Below are 24,144 nucleotides of genomic sequence, written 5' to 3'. Positions count from 1 at the left end.
TGAGGTTGACATCCTGTTTATTTCATTCAGTTTTGTATCAATTGGTATAATCATTTATTATAAGAGGAACATTGAACCTGTACACGATGAACGATGATAAAGTACATAATCAACTGTCTTTGCTGATCTCGGAACAACATTTCAATCAATCAATCAGATTTGAAGGAAAAGTTTAGGCTTACAACCAGGGTTAGGTGCTTCTACATCAGTGTTATCATTTCCCTCTGATTTTAGGGATAAGTTATGGGTATAGGGTTAGGACTACATTTCCGGAGAGGAATGTCTTACTAACAAAATCACAATGTGCAGATCACAAACAGCTTGTATACTTCCTGTGTGAACTTGAGAGTTTTCATTCATACAGAAAATATGCCGCATAAATAGCACGTTTTGAGAGTTGTCTACCTGTTCTTTTTAATTGTGGGATTTTATTAATAGGGAATTTTGTTTATAAAAGGGAACAAAAAGCATTAGTGTAGCTGTAATGCAATGTGACTTTAGCAAAAACTTCATAAAAAGCTACATGCACAAAGCAATAGATATTAAGGACACAAGTGTGTGTGTGTATGCAGTATATGTGTCTAAATTTACATGTGAACAAAAACGTGTAAAACTACCCGAGTATAAAGCCATGATAGCATCATTACTGCATGCATTCTCAGGAACTCGTTTAGTACAGAAAAATTAAATGAAACATATCTAATGCAAAAGTATAAACCCACCAAATATAAAGTGATTTTCTTTGGTAGAAATGTATTCTTTGTATTCCCTCTTTAAATATCGCCTATTTGTAATAACGGTCGCCAGAGTCCTTAAACACCACTGTTTCACTACAAGTAAAGATTTAAACAGACAATAATTATAGCTAAAAACAAAATAGAAAATGAGATTGTGGAATTTGTGTGATTATTCATAATTGTTATGGAAGTGATTAAGTATTGCATCTTGATTTACTCCATATCACTTGTTTCAGCATTCAAGAGTGTGAAGAAAGCTGTCTGTCACTGAGACCAGATGAAGGAAATGTGAAGCATCCAGATGAGCCACTTATGTAAGAATCTTTCATCAGCTGCCTATATATGGGATAAAAACTTTAAGAGAATCAGCTAAGTTTCAGTTTCTGTGAAAAAGCATATGTATCTGTCATTCTGTGATGATAAATCAACATCTCAAAGCAGTTTGCCGTTCAGATTCGGCATGCCACAATGGACATTTTAGATTATAAAATTTTCACAAGTAGCCTAAACATCAGGAGTTGAAAGTGAAAAGAAAGTGACATCACACAGAATTGGTTGCGCTGTCCCTAGTTTGAAATACAATGAGCAAGTTAACCAAAAAAATACCAATTTCATTTTTACAATTACCAAACAGTCTGTAATGGTTGAGATTACATGGGCATTTTTGAACCCCACGAGACCCAGTGTTTCCATGTTTCTTTTCAGTCATTTTTTCCTTTTCCTTTCTTTTGTCTCTTTCCGTTTTCCGTGACCTCAGGTGCCTTACTGGTGCCATTGGTTACTGTGGAGACGCCGTTAACGGCAGATTTGGCTGACTTGAGCCGTGGCTGGCGGCGGTAGGTCTGGTAGTAAAAGTTGGCGAACAGAATGATAAAAGTGACGGCGTAGCCAATCAGAGCCCACTGCATCCAGGCCGGGAACGGGCAGTCCGTGTAAAGAGAGTGTGTGGCATGGCCAATGGTGACGTGGAACTGGATCTAAAAACACAGTAGACAGTTGTGTGTAACAGAAATCTGCAACTGTGAAGACTTTGCTTGCTTCAAGTAGCCTAGAAGAGCTTTGAGATGTCAAATTAAATCGTACAATGACAATTTGTACTCACCAAGAGATGTTCTGTTTGGTTAATGGTATTTTACCACTTTAGCTTGAACACAATCACTATATTCACCTTATTTTGCAACGTGAAAATAAACTATTTTCTTAGAATGTGCGATAGGCTACTTCCGATTCATTTGCAGCTATAAGTAAATTAATAACTAGAAGAAAAACGTGCAGTAATCTGTAAAACTATTTGTACTACAAATCAGTGTGCTTATGATTACGATGATTAATTCAAATAATATGATAACAAATACCTCTTTGCAATATCATGCAGCATAACAGACTGTTTATTTACAGTTAAAACAACTGGAAGTGAATGACATTGGAGGCCAGACACATTCAAGTTACCAATTGCTGCTTATAGTTGCTGACAGTGATTCGATTATTTGCTGAATAATTCGGAAAGATCTGCATTGAATTAACATATTGATTCTTAATTATTTTCAAAAGAATGCTAAAGACATGAGTGTAATTGGAGTAGCGGAATATTGACAAAAATACATCAGATTGTATTTTGGATAAGAAATGAATGTCGGATTTTTATTATTATAATAATGTTTAAAATAGTATTTATAACTGATTATTAAATTGTGCAATCAAAACATAGAACTTTTAAAGTAACGATGCATTTTAAAGTCCCCCTGTGGTGAAAATCAAGCTTTTAAAATTGTTTTTATGCTTTAAGACAAACCATGTACAAAATACATGTCAACCAAAGACAATCTCAAAAACACGTTTTGAAATTGCTGTTTTTTCTGACATCACAAACTACCTTGTAACCAATCAGTTCAACGAGTGGATCTCTGAGCTGAGTGAGTGAGTGGAGGCGGGGCTCATTTGCATAATCATAGAATTCATATTCATATTCTAAATGAGGCAAGGGTGTAAAGTTACATTCAAGCTATTTTAAGGCATGAAGAAATTTTTTTCAAGGAACATTTTTTTAAATATGTCATTTTGAAGATCAAAGATGAGTTTTAAGGGATAAAAATATTGACTATAGGGGGACTTTAAAATCCAGCTTAATTCAGCTTATTTACCTAAATAGATTTGAAATTTAAACATTTGAATTGTGTATCTTGAGCTATGAAAACTAATAGCAGGACAAATCAGTTGAGTCCATGCACAGTTGTATTTCAGCCAATCAAATTATTGTTTTTTGATATTGCAATTTGAGGAGTTAAGAGGGATGTGAAGTGTTTATCTACCATCTGAATAATAGTGAGGTATTTCTTCCACCACAGGTACTTCTGGATCTTTGGGCCGAACGCTGCCAAGCCGTAGTAGCCGTACATCAGCACATGAATGCCTGCGTTAATTGTAGCTCCAAAGAAAGCTGTGAAGAAGAAAGGAGATTTATAACATCAAAACATATCTTGGTCCAACAAAATATTGATTACGTTTCCGGATTAGGATCATGGTGTATTTTTTGGGACAATGAGACTCTTTCATGGATCACAAACAAAATCAATTTTCATTAATTCATCTGGAAATTTTTGATCAACAGAAATCCAGTCTGATTGAGTTTCATGAATGAGGTAAATTGCTTCAAGATGCATCAGGAGGTGCCACATACTTTTATATTGCTTAAGTTAACATCAAGCGCTGAATATCAAATATCCTGGGAATGTCACCAGCATTTGTTGAGAAACAAGATTACAACATCCAATCATCTAAATGCAGTCCTCAGATCATTATCCTTTGTTCACCGGAACTCCTTATTACCCTCTGACCATCTGTACCCCCTTCCAAACCTCCTAAACTCTCCTAACCTTTCCTCCCCTTTCCTCAAATCCCTTCTTCCTTGCTCTTGTTCAAGCCCCAAAAAGCAAATAAAAAGCCAAGAATTTTCAGCATAATCAAATAAATGTTCACAAACATATGTATACTTGTGCAACTCTATTTGTGAGGACCAGTTTTAGTTTTAGACCAGCGGAGTGAGTACAAAGTGACTAAAGTGAGGACATTTGGGCCAGTCCTCAATTTCTGAGATGATTTTAAAGGCCTGTTTGAGGGCTAAGCCTTGGTTTTTAGGGATAAGGTTATTATAATTAGGTTAAGGGTAGGTTTAAGGTAAGGGTTTGGGTTCGGCTCTTAGTTGTGATGGGTGTGAATGTGATTAGTTGAATGAATGTCTTCACAAAGAGAGCTGAGAGAGAGAGAGAGAGAGAGAGAGAGAGTTTGTGTGTGTGTGTGTGTGTGTGTGTGTGTGTGTGTGTGTGTGTGTGTGTGTGTGTGTGTGTGTGTGTGTGTGTGTGTGTGTCACCATATCTAGCCACAAAATGTTTTCAACAGTTGTCCAAAATTGAAAATTGCAAGTGACAAATGCTTTATATAGAGACTATCATACCTTTGTTCAATTATACAACGTATTTTGGCTTCATTTTAGGTTTAGGCTTAATATAGGCTCAGCTAAGTCTATAATGATCACAATTGGCTTAATTTAACAACAATAGAAGCAATTTAGTTATTTAGGTACAGTTAGGTCTGCTTCCTGAATAATGAATACTCACACTGTCCGCCAGGGACCCACTTGATGCCGATCCACCACAGGATGAACATTGTGCAGTGGTGATAGACGTGCAGGAAGCTGACCTGGTTAAACTTTTTCCTCATGATGAAGAACACTGTGTCCAGAAACTCCACTCCCTTAGAGATGTAGTACCACCACAGAGCCGACGCTATCTGCAGGAACACCACGAGTCTTAGTGACACAGATATCTGTCATCCAGTAATAAACATTAAAAACACAGCATGCATTCAGACAAAGTTAACAATGTAATGAAGGCAGATTTGAACTGAAGCTTCAACCGTGTTCTCAGGATAAGAGTTTTTCCGGTTTTCACATTTATCACAGTTTATGTTGGCCCTATCTATCTATCTATCTACCTACCTATCTATCTATTCTAATCATCAATCTATTCTAATCATCTATCTATCTATTATAATCATCTATATATAATAATCATCTATCTATCTGAAAGTGAAAGTGACACGTGATGGCCAAGTATGGTAACCCATACTTGGAATTTGAGAATTTGATTTTGAATTACTCTGCATTTAACCCATCCAAGTAAGTGCACACACATTAGGAGCAGAGTAGTGAGTAGTGAACACACACACACTGCAAACGTGGATACACACACCCGGAGCAGCGGGCAGCCTTGAGTGGCGCCCGGGGAGCGATTGAGGGTTAGCACCTCAGTCATATTCCTGGAATCGAACCAGCAACCTTTGGGTCACCAGTCCAACTCTGTTACCATTAGGCCATGACTGCCCCTGACTATCTATCTATCTATCTATCTATCTATCTATCTATCTATCTATCTATCTATCTATTCTAATCATCTATCTATTCTAATCATCTATCTATCTACCAATCAATCAATCAATCAATCAATCAATCTATCTATCTATCTATCTATCTATCTATCTATCTATCTATCTATCTATCTATCTATCTATCTATCTATCTATCTATCTATCTATCTATCTATCTATCTATCTATCTATCTATCTATCTATCATAAACAAATGTTTTTAGGTGTAAACAAAAGGGGTGATCACATCACTTTGGTTAAGTCACATATGTAATGGAGTAAAAAGAGTTGCTAGTTAAATTATATTAAAAGTGATGCAAATACGCCATCTAGGGGCAGTTTGGTTCAGTGTGACTGTGGGATTTGCGTTGCACTTACCCACACTGAGATAAAGAGATAATGGGTAAGTCACGCAATTTGGGAGGTCTGGGACTATCAATGTTTTCTCATAATTCTAAGTACATATGTCCCGTATTTTGTCACGCAATGTACTTATAATGATTTCAGTTAACTATTTTGAGTTTAGTTGATGATTTATATGTCTTGTAAAGCCATTTTTTAGAGATTTGCAACCAAGCATATATTCATGTGAACTAGCGTGCTAATTGTCAATTGCTTTACATGCTATTTAGATTGTTGTCCCGAGATCTATTTGCTGAACCCACGATTCAACACTGTCATACTGTGTTCCAGGTAATAATTTTATGTTTTGTAAATGGTTTTATCGTCATGTTATTTGTTGTGTGCAAATCGAGTTTAGCTATCTTGCAGATCAGTGTGGTTGTCTTGAGATTAGCCAAACATGTGCTCGAGTGCTGCGTTTGCAATGATAATGTTCCTTATTTTGTTATTTCAATATAATGTAAAATGGATCAAGTAGTTTCATTATTGTACTGCTGAAATGTACTGTATGTTGTATGTAGAGATTATAATTCAGCCTAAATATTCTAAAACCACTATACGATCACACAGTCTTATTTTATTTCATAGACATACAAGTTATGCATTTTTGTTGTGAATATGTTTGATATCTAATTTGGTTTATTCCCCATTAGAAGTATCACATACATGTGTAACTAGCACAAATACATTCCTGTATTTGTGTTGCACTTACCGACACTGAGATAAAGAGATAATGGATTGTTATCCCGAGATCTATTTGCTGAACCTACGATTCAACACTGTCATACTGTGTTCCAGCAATAAAGAAACCTGTTCCAAGTGGTTGTCCGTAGTGATGTGTAAGCCGCAACAGTAGGATGGAGTGGCCCGTCACATTGGTGCCGTGACTCATCGATTTGAAGTTGGATCTTCACTCCGACCTGGGACCATTCTACTGGACGGCTTCATCACGCTGTCAGGTGGACAGCATATCGTTTCGCACATTAGTATAGGCCTCAGTTGCTTTTATTTATTGATACATTTTTCTTTGCTAGTCTTTTCTGACTATATTTCATGCAGTTTGTTTTTACTGATTGGCACTGTGTTACTGATTGTTTGATGCTGCATGATACGCCAATATGAGCTACAGACAAGGGTATATCAGCACACCTTTTGGTGAAGGCATTGGTAGGGGGAGGGGGACTCGATTTTTTTGGATTTTGATAGTCCTGGACAGGGAGGTGACGTTCATGTCGTAGGGGATAGTCAGATTGCTGCAGCGGCCCCTATAGCTAGTGGGGTCGGATTTTCTTCCCAGAATCACCACACTGAGCATGCACCACACGCACAAGTTGTTGATACGTCCACCCCTATTTCTACCCCCCTGTTACCTGACATAGTGAGTCAAATGAGTGACATAATAAGGAATGTTGGTCAGCAGCTGGCAGATAGCGTTATCGCGCGCCTCAGCCCAACACAAGCAGTGTCCACGCCTAGCACAGCACACATGCTCAGCGCACCCACTAACACATCCACACAGAGTCTGGACTTGTCTTAAGTCCAACTGGTACCTCACAGGAAGGTGAAGGAGCCTCCAACATTCAGAGGGGATAGCACAGACACAGTGAATGTTCCTGAGTGGGAAGACTTAATGAGGAGTTACATAAAGAAAATAAATATCAGAGCAGAGCAACAGGCAGAAGACATACTCACGCATCTCAGAGGCAAAGCAAAAGATGTCGTGAGGTTTGGGATGAGGAACAGTGGAATTAAAGTAATTAAGAACCCGGAGGCCATCTATGGTATTCTACGTAAACATTTTGCTGCTGTCCCCTGTTCATCCCTCCCCCTAGCAGACTTTTACACTACACTGCCAAAGAGTGATGAGGGTGCATATCACTACTGGCTACGGCTCCATCAGGCTGCGGATGTTGCTACTGACCGGCTTAAAGAACAGGGTAAAACACTAGACTCCCCCGCCCTGGAAGTGACGCACATGTTTATCAAAAATTGTCCATCTAGAGAACTTGCCTTGACGTTTAGGTCAAAGACAATAGATAATTGGTCTGTTGAAGAGGTCCAAGATGTGCTAGATGAATATCACACTGAGATTCGTTCTAAGGGCACTGTCTCTGCTGTGGATAAGAGACTCCATGAGAAGGTTCACGTGAACAAGGTTGAAATGCAGTGCGCTGGTGTGTCTTCACCTGACAGACAAGACCTTCATGCAGCCAACTTGACTGAGTCCCCTGCTCTTGACCGCATCATCACAATGTTAGAAAAAATTCTACTTCAGAGAGCTACTCCTTCCCAGGCCATGTCAAACAGGGTGTCTAAGCCTAGACTTCCCAGGATTGAGGGTCTGAATAGCATGCCATGTGCTGTATGTGGTGATGCTGCACATTCTGCCTTGACTCACTGTCGTGACAGGAAACTCTGCTTCCTGTGCCATTCACCTGACCACTCTAGACGCAACTGCCCAGCACAGCTGTCCGCTCAGTCGGGAAAATGATGGGTCTGCATCAAGAGGAGGACAGTGCAGACCCTGTTTGTGAGCCTCCTACTGACCAAACAGATGATTTTGAGTCACTATACCAGTCATTCAGTTCAAAAGTACCCCCAAGCATAACCGTTGTATTTCAAGGCCTACATAAAATACAGAGGTCTGATAGTTTGTTCTATACCACTATCTCAGCAGCGAACATAACTCTGAAAGCAATGATAGATAGTGGTTCCATGGCATGCACACTGAGCGAAGCAGCAGAAGCACGCCTCTTGCTGCATAACTCAGGCCTGAGAAAATATTCGGCTGATGGGGTCATCATTGTCGGATGTGGCGGTCAACAAGTCACACCTAAAGCTATATACAAAGTGTGTGTGGTGGTGTACGATTGCAAGATGGTTATTCCGATGCTTGTGGTGCCTGACCAGACTGATGAAGTGATATTGGGTAGCAATGCTATTAAGAAGATCCTTCATTTCATGAGAAAGGCTGACAGCTATTGGCGGTTGATGTCTGAACCCAGTGGTGGCATTGATGAGGATTGTCATCACTTCTTCTCTGTTCTTTCAAATATGGAGAAATGGAGAGGTGACACAGTACCTGTCAAGGTGGGTACGCTGAAGCTGCAACAGTGTGTGACTCTACAACCAGAGAGTCAACATCTTGTGTGGGGCAAACTGCCTGCATCGGCACCTATATCAGCAGGCAGCACAGTGGTTGTAGAACCAACTCAATCAAGATGCAGGCCAAGGAAGGTTTTGGTTGGTAGAGTTGTTACACCGATGTGGGGCGATAGATGGCTCCCAGTGCAGATCATGAACCCCACCGCTGAGTTGGTAGTGTTAAAGAGAAACACAAAATTAGCAGATGTGTCTCCCTGCATTGCTGCCGAAGACTTATCTCAGCCTGACAGCGTTCAAGTTTTCTCCCAAGCTGTGACAGGTGCTTCTACGACAAGGTCCAGAGGAGATATTAAGAGAGCATTGGATGAGCTTGGTCTACATGACCTGGATCTGGATGCGTGTGAAGTCTCTGATATGTGGACAGACAAGCTCTTGCAGATCATTGAGAGATATCAGACAATCTTTTCGCGGCACAAGTTGGACTGTGGAGAGGCATCTCACTTTGTGCACAAGATACATTTGGTGGATGAAAAGCCATTCTGCCTGCCTTACCGCAGAGTGCCTCCAAATCACTATGAAAAGCTAAGAACAGCTCTCAATGATATGGCCGAAAGAGGCATTATTAGTAAATCCAACAGTGAGTATGTGTCGCCACTGGTCCTTGTGTGGAAAAAAAATGGAGATCTTCGCATCTGTACGGACTTTAGATGGCTTAATGCAAGGACAGTTAAAGGGTCACTCCACCCATTTGCATTAAGAGGTCCATTGTTAGACAACCAGTCATACTATTGAATGGTCGTGCAACATTCTTTCATTTTCCCCTGAGACGAGAGAAATCTACTATTTACCTTTTTCACTTCCTCCTACAATGACGCAAAAATGGTCATTTGACGTCATTGTAGGAGGAAGTGTAAAAAGGGGGGATTTCTGTATAGACTACAAGCACAAATTCCCACCCTTTCAAACCCGCCCATAGGGGGTTGTGCCTAATGCGCTAACAGAGCTATCACAGATCAGTGGGTGGGACTTCACTTGCAGATACTGAAAGCAATATCAGCCATCTTGTTTATAAGCTAAGCTAACAAGCGCTGTGGATATAGGAAGTTACGACAATGACGGAAGAAACTAAACATGATATGGAAGTAGAGGATTTTGAAATTCTGCTGCTCGAATCCGCTGTTCGTGGCTATCTTTACGAGCCGCAATATAGTGAAGAGCAGCTGAGGCTGATGGAGGATCAGGAGGCGGCTGCCTGTCGCGGACGAGGAGCCCGGACTGGGTCGAGCTGAGGCGGGCTGCTGGTGCGTGTGCTGTCGCTGTGCGCTACGGACACAGATAGAGTCCGTCTGCTGCAGAGAATTTCAACGATCGCAATTTCTCCTGGACGAAATCTCTGAATCAGACGACCACACGGACGTTTGTGTTGTGATGTGAACCATCCTAGTTTCGCCTGACTGAACATCCAGGTATCATGCAATAATTCACCATATAGAAAGAAATACAAACGAGAAATTCACTAATGTTTGCCAATGTAACGGGGTTCGTTGTTGTGGGAAGAAGGAGGCTGGAACCGGCGAACATTTGAACGTTTTAATAGTAAAATAAATAAATACAAAACAAAAGTATAAGCCAGCTGGCCACACACAACAGAAACAAAACATAAAATCAGGCCTGTTCCTTTTGTGCTTCCGCTCCTCCGTGAGAGATATGAGACCGCTGCACAGGTGTCATTCATTATCACTCGCGTCGTCCTCTCACGTCCCTCGCCCTCGTCCTGCTCGCCACAGCCAACTAACTAGACATTTTTTGTGAAATGAATTTCAAACTCATTTGGCAGCTAGCCTTCTTGTAGACGGAAGAGTGATTTCTCTGATGTTTGCGCTGTTCTGGATTAGTGGGAGTGGCTTGCGGAGCTGCATTGTGGGAGTTGTTGTCTTACATACAAATGCGCCCCAAAGTTATTTTCTGTCTTTTCTCGGTCAAGAGGGCACCAAATTCAAAATTTCTTTTACATTTCGACTACATATATAACCCACTTTCAATAAAGATTAATGTTGAAATGGGTGGAGTGACCCTTTAAGGACGCACACCCACTGCCTCACCAGGCCGATGCTCTCGCTGCACTTGGTGGAAATGTCTACTTTTCCACCATGGACCTGACCTCTGGGTTTTACATTGTGCCTTTGCATGAAGACCATAGGAAGTACACTGCTTTCTCTTCCCCCTTTGGTCTACATGAATACAACCGGATGCCTCAAGGTCTGTCGAACAGCCCAGCTACATTCATGCGAATGATGCTTTCCATTTTCGGGAATGAGAATTTCACCAGTCTCCTATGTTACCTGGATGACCTCATGGTCTTTGCTCCTACTGTACAGCCTGCACTTGAGCGTTTGGAGATGGTTTGCTCTCGTTTGAAGAACAACAACCTCAAGTTGGCTCCGAAAAAGTGCTACTTTCTGCGGAGAACAGTAAGGTTTCTTGGCCATGTCATCACTGAGTCGGGAGTGCAGACGGACCCTGGAAAGGTTGAAGCCATTGGCCGGATACAGGTGTCTGATCTAATGGACAGTGACGGGGTCTCTCCTTCGCAGATGAAGATTCGGTCATTCTTAGGGATGGTGCTATACTATCAACATTTCATTGCAGGGTGTTCGGCTAAGGCCAGACCCCTTTTCAAGCTTCTATCTGAACAGAACAATGGGGGGAAAGCTCTGAGAGGAAGGAAACCTAAGAAAAAGTCCTGCAGTCCTGTGAAGATCACGCCAGAAGACAGGACCCCCGAGTGTCAGGATTCCTTTGACACTTTAAAGCATGATCTATAACACACTGTGACGTTAGCCCATCCTGACTTCGGGAAGCCGTTCATCCTGGCAGTAGAGGCTTCGTTTGATGGGATTGGCGCAGTCATCTCCCAGCTTCAGCCTGGTGAAGAGGTTGCAAGGCCAGTGGCCTTTGCTAGCAAAACACTGTCACGTGCCCAATTGAACTACCCAGCGCATCGATTAGAATTCCTTGCCTTGAAGTGGGCTATATGTGATAAGTTCTCCCACTGGCTAAAAGGTGTGCACTTCACTGCATGGTCTGACAACAATCCCTTGACCTACACCCTAACGAAACCCAGGTTGGATGCATGTGAACAAAGATGGGTGGCGAAACTAGCTGCATATGACTTTGATTTGAAGTATGTCCCAGGACCGAAGAATACCGTTGCTGATGCCCTAAGCCGTGAACCTTTTGTCCAGTCCTGTGTTAGTCATCGTCTGATGAAACGGCCTTACTTGTCTCTGTTGAATGAAGTCAATGGAGTTGTCACCGGCACAGTGCAAGATGCTTTTCGAATGACCACCAATTGTCAAGCTGTTCAGACTACCGCTGACCATGTTGATGAGGTCCTGGGTCCTGAACCGGATCCCTGTTTGCCTTTTGGAGGTGCGATCAGTGCTGAGGTGTCAGGTGTCAGCAGTCATGGATGCCCATCGCACTGGGGGGGGTCTCTCAGCTGTTTTGCACAGGCCCAGAGTCACTGCAACTGCCTGGGGAAGATCCATCCACTACCATTCCACTCAGCCAATTGCACAATCTACAACAGCAAGATGCTGTAGTCAGCAGAGTCCTCTTGTATGTACAGCGGCGTAGGAAGCCAAATGGTCGCGAGAGAGCAGGTGAGCCGAGCCCTGTACTCAGGCTGTTGAAACACTGGAAGAAGCTGAGGGTGCGCAATGGACTCCTCTACAGAGTGAAGAGGGACCGCCACATGGACAGGAACATCTTTCAGTTTGTCACCCCAGAAGCTTTGAAACAACAAGTTCTTCATGGAGTTCATGATATAGCTGGTCACCAAGGCCGCACAAGAAAACTCTCTCTGGCCAGTGAACGATTTTTTTGGACAGGCATGCAGAGAGATATTGTGAGTTACGTGAAGCACTGTCAGAGATGTATCTTAGGGAAAACTCCTGAGCCAGACGCCCGAGCTCCTCTCGAGAATACCCGCACCTCAGCTCCCATGGAGCTGATTTGCATCGATTTTTGGACAGCGGAATTGGGTGACAAGAAGACCACTGATGTTCTTGTTGTCACAGACCATTTCTTGAAGCTAGCTCTCGCTTTCCCCTGTCGGAACCAGTCTGCAAAACAAGTTGCCTGATGTCTTTGGGATACATTTTTCTGCAGCATCTATGGGTTCCCGAAAAGAATACATTCAGATCAAGGAGCTAACTTTGAGAGCCGGCTTCTTAAAGATCTACTTGAGATGGCAGGTGTGCATAAATCCCATACGACTCTGTATCATCCCATGGGCAATGGCATTGCAAAAAGGTTCAACACAACTCTTGGAGGCATGATAAGAGCTCTTCCTCCGAAGTGCAAGTGCAGGTGGCCACAGATGCTCCAAATGCTGACCTTCTGTTATAATTGCACGGTACATGAGACGACAGGCTTTGCACCGTTTTTCCTGATGTTTGGGCGGATCCCACGCTTGCCTGTTGATATCATGTTTCACCATGTTCTGGAGGACTCCAATGTTATCAGCCACCATGAGTTTGTGCACAACCTTAGAGAGACCTATCTGAAGCGGTGCGGATTGCGGACAGGTGGGACTCAACTCCTTTCGATGTGGTGTCTGTGAGATCCGCAGTCAATGTGTACCGAATCAAAGATACTGTCACAGGGAAGGAAAAAGTCGTACACAGAAACATGCTGCTCCCTGTAGACTTCCTGACATTCCCTGGACATGAGGGGAACCTGGCATCCCTTGAGGAGTCACAGTCTGATAACTGGTGTGCTGGTGCACAGAGCTCTGTGGCAGTGGCTGATAAGGAGGATTCTCAGACACGCACCATGAACTGGCTCATGCAGTCGCCGGTCCTAGCGGAAGCGGAGAGTGAGAGTGTTCCTGAGGAAGACGTCGTTGAGAAGGCCTTATCCGTAGATGCCTCTGTCCTGCCGTTCATCTGACTGGTCATCTCCAGTGTTCTTGATGACTCTGTAACTGACTAAATCACTCATGCACACACTGACAAGTCACCAGACCTAGTATACGACATTGCACACTTACCTGTTGATAGATCTGTTGCCCTTAGTGACACTCCACATCTAGTGGAGGTTAGACCAGACCAAGTTGTTTGCGCGCATCCTCCTAACACACAAGCCCCTTCAGTTGTCACCAGATGTGGAAGAAGTGTCAGGAATCCAAATAGGCTTATTTGTGAGATGTCAGGCCAAAGATTGTTGGGGAATACTGAACCCATTTTAGGGTCTGCATTTAGTTTCATTGCAGTGTCAATGGGAGTTTAGTATGTCCAATTAGACTTTTTTTTTTTTTTTTTCCTCATTGCCAGCCGGATCTGTGATCTGTGCTTATTTCCTGAAATTCTCTAAACTGTAAGGGCAAAGTTATGTACAACACTGTGAGGTGTAGATGGCATCTCTGTTTCTCTGTGATAAATATGGGGTTTGGTACCAGCCTGTGTTTACGCACTTCTCATGGAAGAATTTTTGATATTGAGATTTTGGTACATCAGTGCTCGTGATACACATTTTTGTTTATGGTCCTTTCCTTTCTTTCTGTCTACCAGATTTTCATGGATGTTGCCACATTTTAACAAAATTTTCAGGGGGGTGTATGTAACGGAGTAAAAAGAGTTGCTAGTTAAATTATATTAAAAGTGATGCAAATACGCCATCTAGGGGCAGTTTGGTTCAGTGTGACTGTGGGATTTGCGTTGCACTTACCCACACTGAGATAAAGAGATAATGGGTAAGTCACGCAATTTGGGAGGTCTGGGACAATCAATGTTTTCTTATAATTCTAAGTACATATGTCTCGTATTTTGTCACGCAATGTACTTATAATGATTTCAGTTAACTATTTTGAGATTAGTTGATGATTTATGTGTCTTGTAAAGCCATGTTTTAGAGATTTGCAACCAAGCATATATTCATGTGAACTAGCGTGCTAATTGTCAATTGCTTTACATGCTATTTAGATTGTTGTCCCGAGATCTATTTGCTGAACCCACGATTCAACACTGTCATACTGTGTTCCAGGTAATAATTTTATGTTGTGTAAATTGTTTTATCGTCATGTTATTTGTTGTGTGCAAATCGAGTTTAGCTATCTTGCAGATCAGTGTGGTAGTCTTGAGATTAGCCAAACATGTGCTCGAGTGCTGCGTTTGCAATGATAATGTTCCTTATTTTGTTATTTCAATATAATGTAAAATGGATCAAGTAGTTTCATTTTTGTACTGCTGAAATGTACTGTATGTTGTATGTAGAGATTATAATTCAGCCTAAATATTCTAAAACCACTATACGATCACACAGTCTTATTTTATTTCATAGACATACAAGTTATGCATTTTTGTTGTGAATATGTTTGATATCTAATTTGGTTTATTCCCCAAGTATCACATACATTTGTAACTAGCACAAATACATTCCTGTATTTGTATTGCACTTACCAACACTGAGATAAAGAGATAATGGATTGTTGTCCCGAGATCTATTTGCTGAACCCACGATTCAACACTGTCATACTGTGTTCCAGCAATAAAGAAACCTGTTCCAAGGGGTTGTCCGTGGTGATGTGTAAGCAGCAACAGTAGGATGGAGTGACCCGTCACACATAACCAAAGCTTACTACAGTGCGACTGTTCGCGTTATGAGTGTCTTAAAGTCAATTTAGATAAAGTTATATAATGACTCATTTTGAATGAATTTGCACTTTAGGTACACTGTTAGCAAGAGCCATGACAATGGAGGAGTGGCCTACAGGTGGAGAAACTCCTGACCTCATTTCTGTCCTCATGTCACCAGAGAAACCAAGCTTGCCAATGAGGGTGATGATGAATGCCAAGATAACAGCATGAGGAAACTCTCTCCAACGTCAGTGAAAGTGGTATCCTGGGATTCTGCATTCCATCCTCCTGATTACAGTTAAGCCTCTCCTCAACTTTCTCCCTTTTCCTTACAGCTGTAAAAACCCTCTGAGTGCTAAAGGTCTACAAGATCTTGGCTTTTTTTTTTTGATTGTGTTAGTCTGTATAGTCATTATAACTACCTTCATATAAAAACAATAGCAGTCTATGTGGGCATTTAGTAAGGCATGGCAGTGTATTTCTTACCCTGACTTCATTAACATCATTGGAGTAGTTGACAGGCTGGCAGAGGTAGCTGTATCCGGCCGCTCGGGAGCCCAAGAGCAGCTAGACAGAAAAACATTGACATTATTCATTATTATTAATATGTGCTCAAGGAAAGGTTAAAGGTGAAGTCTGTATGTGATGGACTTGTTGCTTTGCCACAGTTTATTCCTTGAGCTTTTGTCAAATGTAGACTGTGCGTTTCTGTGTCCTTTCATTGCTGATTTTATGTTTGTTGCAGATAACTTATGACACAAGCAACTCTGTGTAACTCTGTGTAAGAAGTCAAATATGTCACAATGTATTTTTGAGCCAGTCATCTAGTTCCGAAACGTCTGACCTGTCTGTGGTCTGTCTGTACATTATTGCACTATTGTTGGGCTGAAATCACTGCAGTGCTGTTTTTTCACACAGTGAACACTTCATATGTAAAATAAAATCTTGGTAAAATCCTAATGAATAACTCAAGGATTGTTGCAAACTGTATGTGGGAAGTTGACATGTCCTATATTATATTATATTATATTATATTATATTATATTATATTATATTATATTATATTATATTATTATGAACAGCAATATATATATGTATATGTTTTTTTTTTTACAAATAATTGTTTTATATATATTTTTATATTTTTTTATATACAGTAGTGGACAAAGGTGATGTCTGGCCTTTGAAAATTGACATCTTCAACCTTTATTCAAATATTATTTAAAATTTGTTAAAGATTGTGTCAGTATATTGTGTAGTTGTGCTTTGAGTCAATTATTTACATTTACTATATTTAATATATTATATTATATTATATTATATTATATTATATTATATTATATTAAATTATATTATATTATTATGAACAGCAATATATATATATATATATATATATATATATATATATATATATATATATATATATATATATATATATATATATGTTTGTTGTTTTTTTTACAAATAATTGTTTTATATATATTTTTATATTTTTTTATATACAGTAGTGGACAAAGGTGATGTCTGGCCTTTGAAAATTGACATCTTCAACCTTTATTCAAATATTATTTAAAATTTGTTAAAGATTGTGTCAGTATATTGTGTAGTTGTGCTTTGAGTCAATTATTTACATTTACATTTAATCATTTTACAGACGCTTGTATGTAAAATGAGGAGAGCAATAGAAGCAATCAAACCAACTGTAGGGCAACAATATGCAAGTTTTTACTGTATGTGATAATAATTCAATGAAACATGCCAACTTGTGCAGACATCATTTTTGGCCAGGCTGTCATACAAAGAAATTATGAACATATGCAAAAACGTGAGAGAACCAAGAAAATATTAATAACCTATTATGTTGTAGTCGATAACGGATTATGTTGTAGTTTCTGTGAGCTTTTTTATTTTCTTTTTTATTAATGCATTTTTCACTTCTTTTCCTTTCATTTTCAGCTGTAGTTTGCCTTTTTTGCCAAATCATTTTGTCAGATAAAAACTTTAACCAAGTTTAGTGTTTAGTTCTTCCCTCATGTTTAAAATATTAAAAAATATGTATATATAAGATGTTCCTCAAATTATGATGGTTTAATCAGACTTGTAGGGTCATTAATTAACAAATATCCCTTCCTGAAATCACTTTAGGCCAATACTGTAAATCTATTTTTTTTTCTGTATATATTATATATGTGTGCAATTCTTCACTTTTCATGCTAAATCAATTTCTTAAGCAAATTTTTTTAACACAAATGTAGTGAGGTGTATCCTTAAAACAACTTGATGTAGAAAAAATATATGTAATGTAATTCACAATATTTATCTTGTTTGTAAGGGTGTTTAAGTATTCAATTTTTTTATCACAGTACAGTTGCATTCCACTCAGAATGCATGTGAAAAGCAAACCTTTTTGTGTATATGCTGCTTATTTTTGCAAGAGACACAAACAGAACCCTGTGATTTCGTGAAGTAAATGCATAATGCAGACTTCGCACTATATATTTTTTTACTATAAATATTGCAGTACCACTGTATTTAGGATATTATTACCATTTGAAACATACTATCGCATCACCCATGATGCGTCCATGCAACTGTGCCTGATTGGTCCCATTAGATTCAAATGGATTGACAAGAAGGAGCTGAACAGACCTCTTTGCAGATGTAGAAGTTTAGCAGCACCATGCTGAAGTTGTACACAATGAGGGTTTTTCTGAGCTGAAACGGCTCTCGGTTCTGCATGTAAAGGGGTCCGGCCCACAGGAACAGCAGGTAGAGAACGCTGATCCCCAGGGTGGGGAGCGGCGATGACATCATTGGCCATTTCTCCACGCGCTTGTCTGAGATTTAAACACATAAAGCACAATTCATTTCAGGAATTCGTATTTCGTTTGCAAATTTGTAATATTCTTATATATTGCTATATAGGAAGATATGTTTGAGAATATTCTCACCTGCTATGGTAAGGCTCCATTTATAAAACTCTACTGAGTCATTCATGAAGTGAACGACTGTCTCCATGGCTCTAGTTCTAAGATGATTATCCTGTGAAGGAACAAACAGAATAGACGCAGTTTAAAAGTGATTTTCCTTGCACAATATGAAATGAATTCCTTCAGGACAGCGTGTCGCACAAAGATCATTTCACAAGACTAAATGTTGGATTTTGATTGCTGATCATATTGTGCAGCATAAATGTGCTGTTATAAGATTCTGTTACACAACAACTGATCTAAAATGTATGATGGATAATAGTCAGTGTTATTTTAGCATCATTGAAATACTACTATAGTTTTTATTCATATTTTGAATTGTTTTTATTTTATTTTAAATTGTATGTTTTCAGTTTAATTTTTGTATATTTGTCTTTTTTTTTTTTTAGTACATCAAATTGAACTAAATAAAAAAGAGGAATATTGCGTTGGCAACTAGCTGAAATAAAATAAGTTAAAGTTTTTTATAGATTATTTTATTTCAAGCAACAAAAATTGTTTTGGTAACCCTTCACTTGAAGACTTTGTGTAATGCATAATGTACGTATTATATCTTTTCATAAATAATTTTAACCAAAGTTAAAAGGCGTTATAATTTATGCAGATTTCTTGATACTTCTGAATACATTATACTTTCTAATGGTGTAACATAATAATTTATTATAAATGTGGTTACAATTATTCATGCATTACAAGGCATAATTATTGCATTAAAAATACTTTTATAATGCATCATATATAAAAGTTTTAAGAAAAGTGTTCGATGATTTTTCTATGGTTTTAGTTTCAGTTAACTATAACAACCCTGGTAATAGCATGCTAAAATATAAAAATTATGTGTTTGTGTTTTGTATGTATGGATTTTTTTTTCCATATTGAAAGACAGTGACAGATGTGTATTACAGAGAAGTGGGTGTCACTGTTTTTTCAAGGCTGTCTTTAAATCATCCAGTCACAACTAAATCATATTCCACACCTGAGTGCCAGGTAAGCAGAATTAATCTGGGTCACAGTTCACCAGTGTTGTTACATAATCCGCCTGTCTCCCGTGCATTATTTAGCAGCCCTATCGTTTTGCACCAAGACAAACTGAAGGAAAACTGGACAGCTTTATACGGTACTGGTCCCAAATAAAATATAACACGAAATCAACATTTGCCAGGAAAGCAGTGAGAGAATAAGCTGTGCTAAAAATATTATGGTTACAGTATATCAGGTTAAACTTGAACTTTTTTGTTTTGCATAAGAATATAGTCACACAAATAAAAGAAACAATACATATTCCTTGTTGTATGTATTGTTCTCAAAACATGAAACTGAAGTCATACTGTACTTAAAAGGTCTGAATGTCATTGGATTTGATGGAAAATATCAAATCAAGTGTTCCTGAAATGCTTTTATCATTTTTGCACAATCTCTTCGAATCAGCTGGTGTTTTGACTATTTTCACACAGATGTACTAGCAGAGTCACATTAATTATGAACATGTTTCACAAACAAACTCAAAGTCACACAATACTTAAGTCTTCATTTTCATTATAGCGAAGACCGGGGCTAGTTGTCACAAGGTCTTTAGTAACTATAAGAGGAAAAAGTCTAGTTACACAAATGTGTGTTTTTCGAATGTACCCTTTCATGTAAATTGTGACAACCCCCAAAAAAAGCAAAAGTGGAAATGTTCGAAAAAAAGGTTTTAAAAGCCCATTCACACCAGGAACAATAATGATGACTATTTTAGCTTTAAATGCTCAAGCTCATTACAGCAGGACGTATTCTGATTGGCTGTTTTTATCATTCAGCAGCTGATACATCGTTCTAAAAAGTTATTCCAACTATATTGTTTCTCTGTGCTGTTATCGTTATTTTATTTGTAAGACCCGTTCACACCAAAAACGACAAATATAAAGATGTCCTATGTTAGCATCCACACCAGCTGATGATATCATTCCGTTTATTCTGTGCGCATGCTTAAAATGCTCAAGCTCTGAAAGCAGGATTGATTCTTATTGGCTGTCAATGTTATCATTCATCAGCCATTATCGTTCTGAAAGTGATTCCATCCATATCGTTTCTCTTTGCCGTTATCGTTATAGGCCTACCCATTCTTTAATACTGAGATTTTCTTTTTTAGAACTATAGCTGTATCGTTATCTTAGTTATAGTTATCGTCCTTGGGGTGAACGGGCCTTAAAGGGATAGTTCACCCAAAATGCTGCTCATAAAATATGTTTTAAAATATGTTTTGAGGCCACTTGGCAATTATGATTTTGCAACTACACACAGAACGCGTTTTTCCATTCCTTTGTGCTATTTTTTAAATGTATTTATTCTGGCGCTCAATAAAATAGGCTAAGCTAAGATGCATCTCGAGACCTTGCGGGTTTTCCCCATTCCACTGCCCGCATTTCGCGTTTTTCAAAGCAAAAACGCGATCTGTGTGAACCAGCCCTAAAACAGAAGAGACGACGCACTGTTAAAATAAACATGTCACCGGACAGTGCTAAGTTCCCGTCCGTCCCTGGAGAAGACAAAAGCCTCCACGCGCGTGTGTCAGCAGGTTTCACGAACATTTGTTAGTCAGGCTTTAATTCCTTTTGATCTACGAGCTTAAAGTGTAAGTACAATGCTCAGCAACCCACATCTGAGGCCGCAGCTCTCAAAGGGATGATCACTATGAAGGTTATTATCACCAACAGATGCTTCAAATACAAGCTAACATAAACGAAACGAAACTAAAAAAGTTGCAGCAGGTAACTGTAGCCAACAGTCTAATAAGTAGGCTATTACTGATATGAGCAAACGAAGAGAGCATATGAAATGATACGAACGTGAGCAGAATTGTATGCACTGAATAAAAAAAAAAAGGTTCTTCAATGTTTTTGGCAGTTAGATTCATCCTGTAGGCTACAAATTTGTCAAATATCCTAAACGTAGGCCTACCTTAGGCTATGCGGAAAATTAACTGGGCAAGATGTATTAGTTATTTGTCGAAAACTAACAGTAGGCTACTTGATAATCAATCTAAGTGCATTAGGTTAAAAATCGATTAACGAGTTCAGATCAGGCAGAAATTACTAAAGGTAACAATAATTACTATACGTGGTTCATTTGATATTAACAAGTGGTTACACGTTATTTTATTGTGTCAGTATTACAGTGTAATTATTTAATAGCTTTTAAGTACAGAGTAATAATAATTAACTACTATAGGGTAAAGGTTTGGTTTAGGTTCAATTGCATGTAATTATGCATAATAGGCTAGAGTTAGCATTAGTGCAAGATTCTCAAGAACTAGAAAATAAAAAGCTATTTGTGGAACTTTTAAATTTTCGTCTGTGATATCAAGCTTAAAGGCCCCGTAAACGAGCCACTGAATTGCTCCAGTAGGGAACATGACTAATCTCCATTAAAGCGATTTAACTGAATCTGACATTTTGCAGTGAACGCATTTGCATTTAACTACATGCACATTTCCAAGACAACAACGCAGATCTAGAAACCCTGAACGGATGCAGAAAATGCACTTGCCACACACAGTCTTACCTTGCGAGCGCGTGCCTATGCCGACATCAGGTGCAGTGCTGCCCAGGTGGAATATGAGAGTGAATAAATGTTTGGATTTAAATCTACAGTGTGCGTTTAAACACATCAACCCCGCAGATTTGGCAACAATAACTCGAAGGCAAACAGGATGTAACTAACGGGACCGGAGCATATGAGGCAAACGCATCTGATCAGTGTAAGCAGACACTGACTGGACACCGGGCTGTCCGGCACTGAGCATGCGCAGTCGCGCCATGTGGGGCTCATGCCGGTGCGCTCGGATAACTCCTTTGTTTAGGCGTTAAACCTTTGTCTTATCTGGGGGAGGTTAATCGATGCATCAGCAGCGCTTGTCTTAACTTAAATATTATCTATTTGGGTCTAAGCAAAAATATTTCGAATAGGCATATGGCTATAGTTTTTTTTAATAGGCTATATAAACGGCTATAGTTTAACCAGGCTACTAAGTTTTAATAAAATGCATCCAGGTTTGATCATTAGGTACTTTGTTCTCAATTTGTATAAATATATATATATATATATATATATATATATATATATATATATATATATATATATATATATATATATTTCATATTTAATGATTTCATAGCTAATAATTAGGCTATAATTCTAGTTCTACATCATATTGGCATGCAGTGATGTTTACTACAACTGTTGTTATGCCTACTGTATAATGTGTTTTAACGATCATTTTCCACTGACAGGAGACATTTTTATTAGATTAAAAAAATAATTGTTTTCATTGATTTAATAATTTCATTTCTAATAATTATATTATATTATACTATATTATATTATATTGTTCTAATTTAGTTCTACGTGGTATTGTATACATTATACAGTGGTATTCTAGTTTATTAATGTTATATTGTATAAAGTAATGATATTTTTTTTTACACTGACAGACCTGTGAATAAAAATCCCAAATCCATACATACTGAGGAGTAACCTGTTGCTGAAAAAAAAACCTGTTGCTGAAAATATTTTGTCCCAATGTGAGGACACAATGTAGACACAAGGTGGCAGCAAACCCTAGAACACATATTTTGTTTGTTTTCTTATTCTTGTAAGTTCAATGCATAGTAGTTTGCAGAAAAAATACATAAACTTTGTCTGATCATTTTATGAAATCATCAAAAATATATAAGTTTTATAACCACATGGTAGTCTAAAAATCAATCATGTGTTTTTACACAAACTTATGGTATAATGACTAAGACCTCAAAATGAGACAGAGTCCAGAAGTAATAATGTATTTGTATAAATATATGTGAATTGGTTGGTCTTACCTGGTCTACCCTGGTATGTAAGACTGTAAGTAAGCCTGGTTTTAGGCTGGGAGACGAGTTGAACACCAGCTTGATCAGGCTGAGATAAGCCCAAACCAGCTAAGACCAGCTTATGCTGGTTTTAGCAAAAAGAAAAAAAAAATGTTTTAGCAGGATTATGTTTGTTGTCACTTGACCTCATCATCTTGCATGTTTAATTCAGCTAGTGAAAGTCCAGAAAGGTTTTCTTTTTGTACATTGCAGTTACAATGGTTCAAAAGTTTGGGGTCTTTTTGAAAGGAATTAATACTTTTATTCATCAATGATGCATTCTTTTTTAAAAGTAAAAAGTTACTTTTAAAAGTAATGTGTTAAATTTTTATTTGATTTGATTTATTGGTTTATTAAGGGGACAGTGCAATTTCATATATCGCATGAACAAACATGGTTAAAAAAGCCGAATTAGCCAAAAGGCTATTTTTCATCTGTAGTCCCCTGGCCAAGATGTAAAAAAAAACATTACAATACAAACAAGAAAATGCATTTACAAGTCTATGGCAAATTGACTACAATATAAATAACACTATAAGATAACTTAGGGTACACTGTACCTGTTACAATGATAAGACACACAAAAACACATTTTCAAAAAGGCTATAGTATATTAAATATATAATACAACTCAATAGGCTCGGCTTTTAATGTTGGCAGACATAATTGTTAATGAGCCAAATTTTCACTTTTTTTAATAAAAGCCTTGTAAGTGTTGAGCTGTTTAACCTCCTCAGGTTTAGAGTTCCATTCAGCGACGCCCCTCACTGACCAGGCCGAGCGACTAAAACCGCTCCTGCGCAGAGGGACAACACAGTCCCCTCTGGCAGAGCTTCGAGTGACACGCTCTGAGCTGTTTCTTTGCCTGATGAACTCAGCCAGACGAGCTGGGGCCAAATCATGTGTCACTTTGTATATAAGACTCAAATCTAAAAACTTATGAATACTGTCCCAGTTTAAAA

General features: G+C 38.7%; 1 protein-coding gene across 1 annotated transcript; it reads right to left on the bottom strand.

The window, feature by feature from the left end:
• elovl4b (ELOVL fatty acid elongase 4b) lies at window positions 1-22,068 on the bottom strand. Its single transcript, XM_077219173.1, has 7 exons — window positions 21,840-22,068; window positions 18,258-18,348; window positions 17,956-18,143; window positions 15,793-15,873; window positions 4,352-4,523; window positions 3,047-3,174; window positions 1-1,714 (listed from the first exon to the last, which is right to left on the bottom strand). Exons 2-7 carry the CDS (start codon window positions 18,322-18,324, stop codon window positions 1,439-1,441), a joined length of 912 nt encoding a protein of 303 aa, XP_077075288.1. The 5' UTR covers window positions 18,325-18,348; window positions 21,840-22,068; the 3' UTR covers window positions 1-1,438.
• Between the last annotated feature and the right edge of the window lie 2,076 nt (window positions 22,069-24,144).

The sequence above is a fragment of the Siphateles boraxobius genome, unplaced genomic scaffold (genome assembly GCF_051911475.1).
Source record: "Siphateles boraxobius isolate OS27281-9 unplaced genomic scaffold, OSU_SipBor_1 77, whole genome shotgun sequence".
NCBI classification, from domain to species: domain Eukaryota; kingdom Metazoa; phylum Chordata; class Actinopteri; order Cypriniformes; family Leuciscidae; genus Siphateles; species Siphateles boraxobius.
Note: the sequence above shows the minus strand (reverse complement) of the source record. Positions and strands in the feature narration are given on the sequence as shown.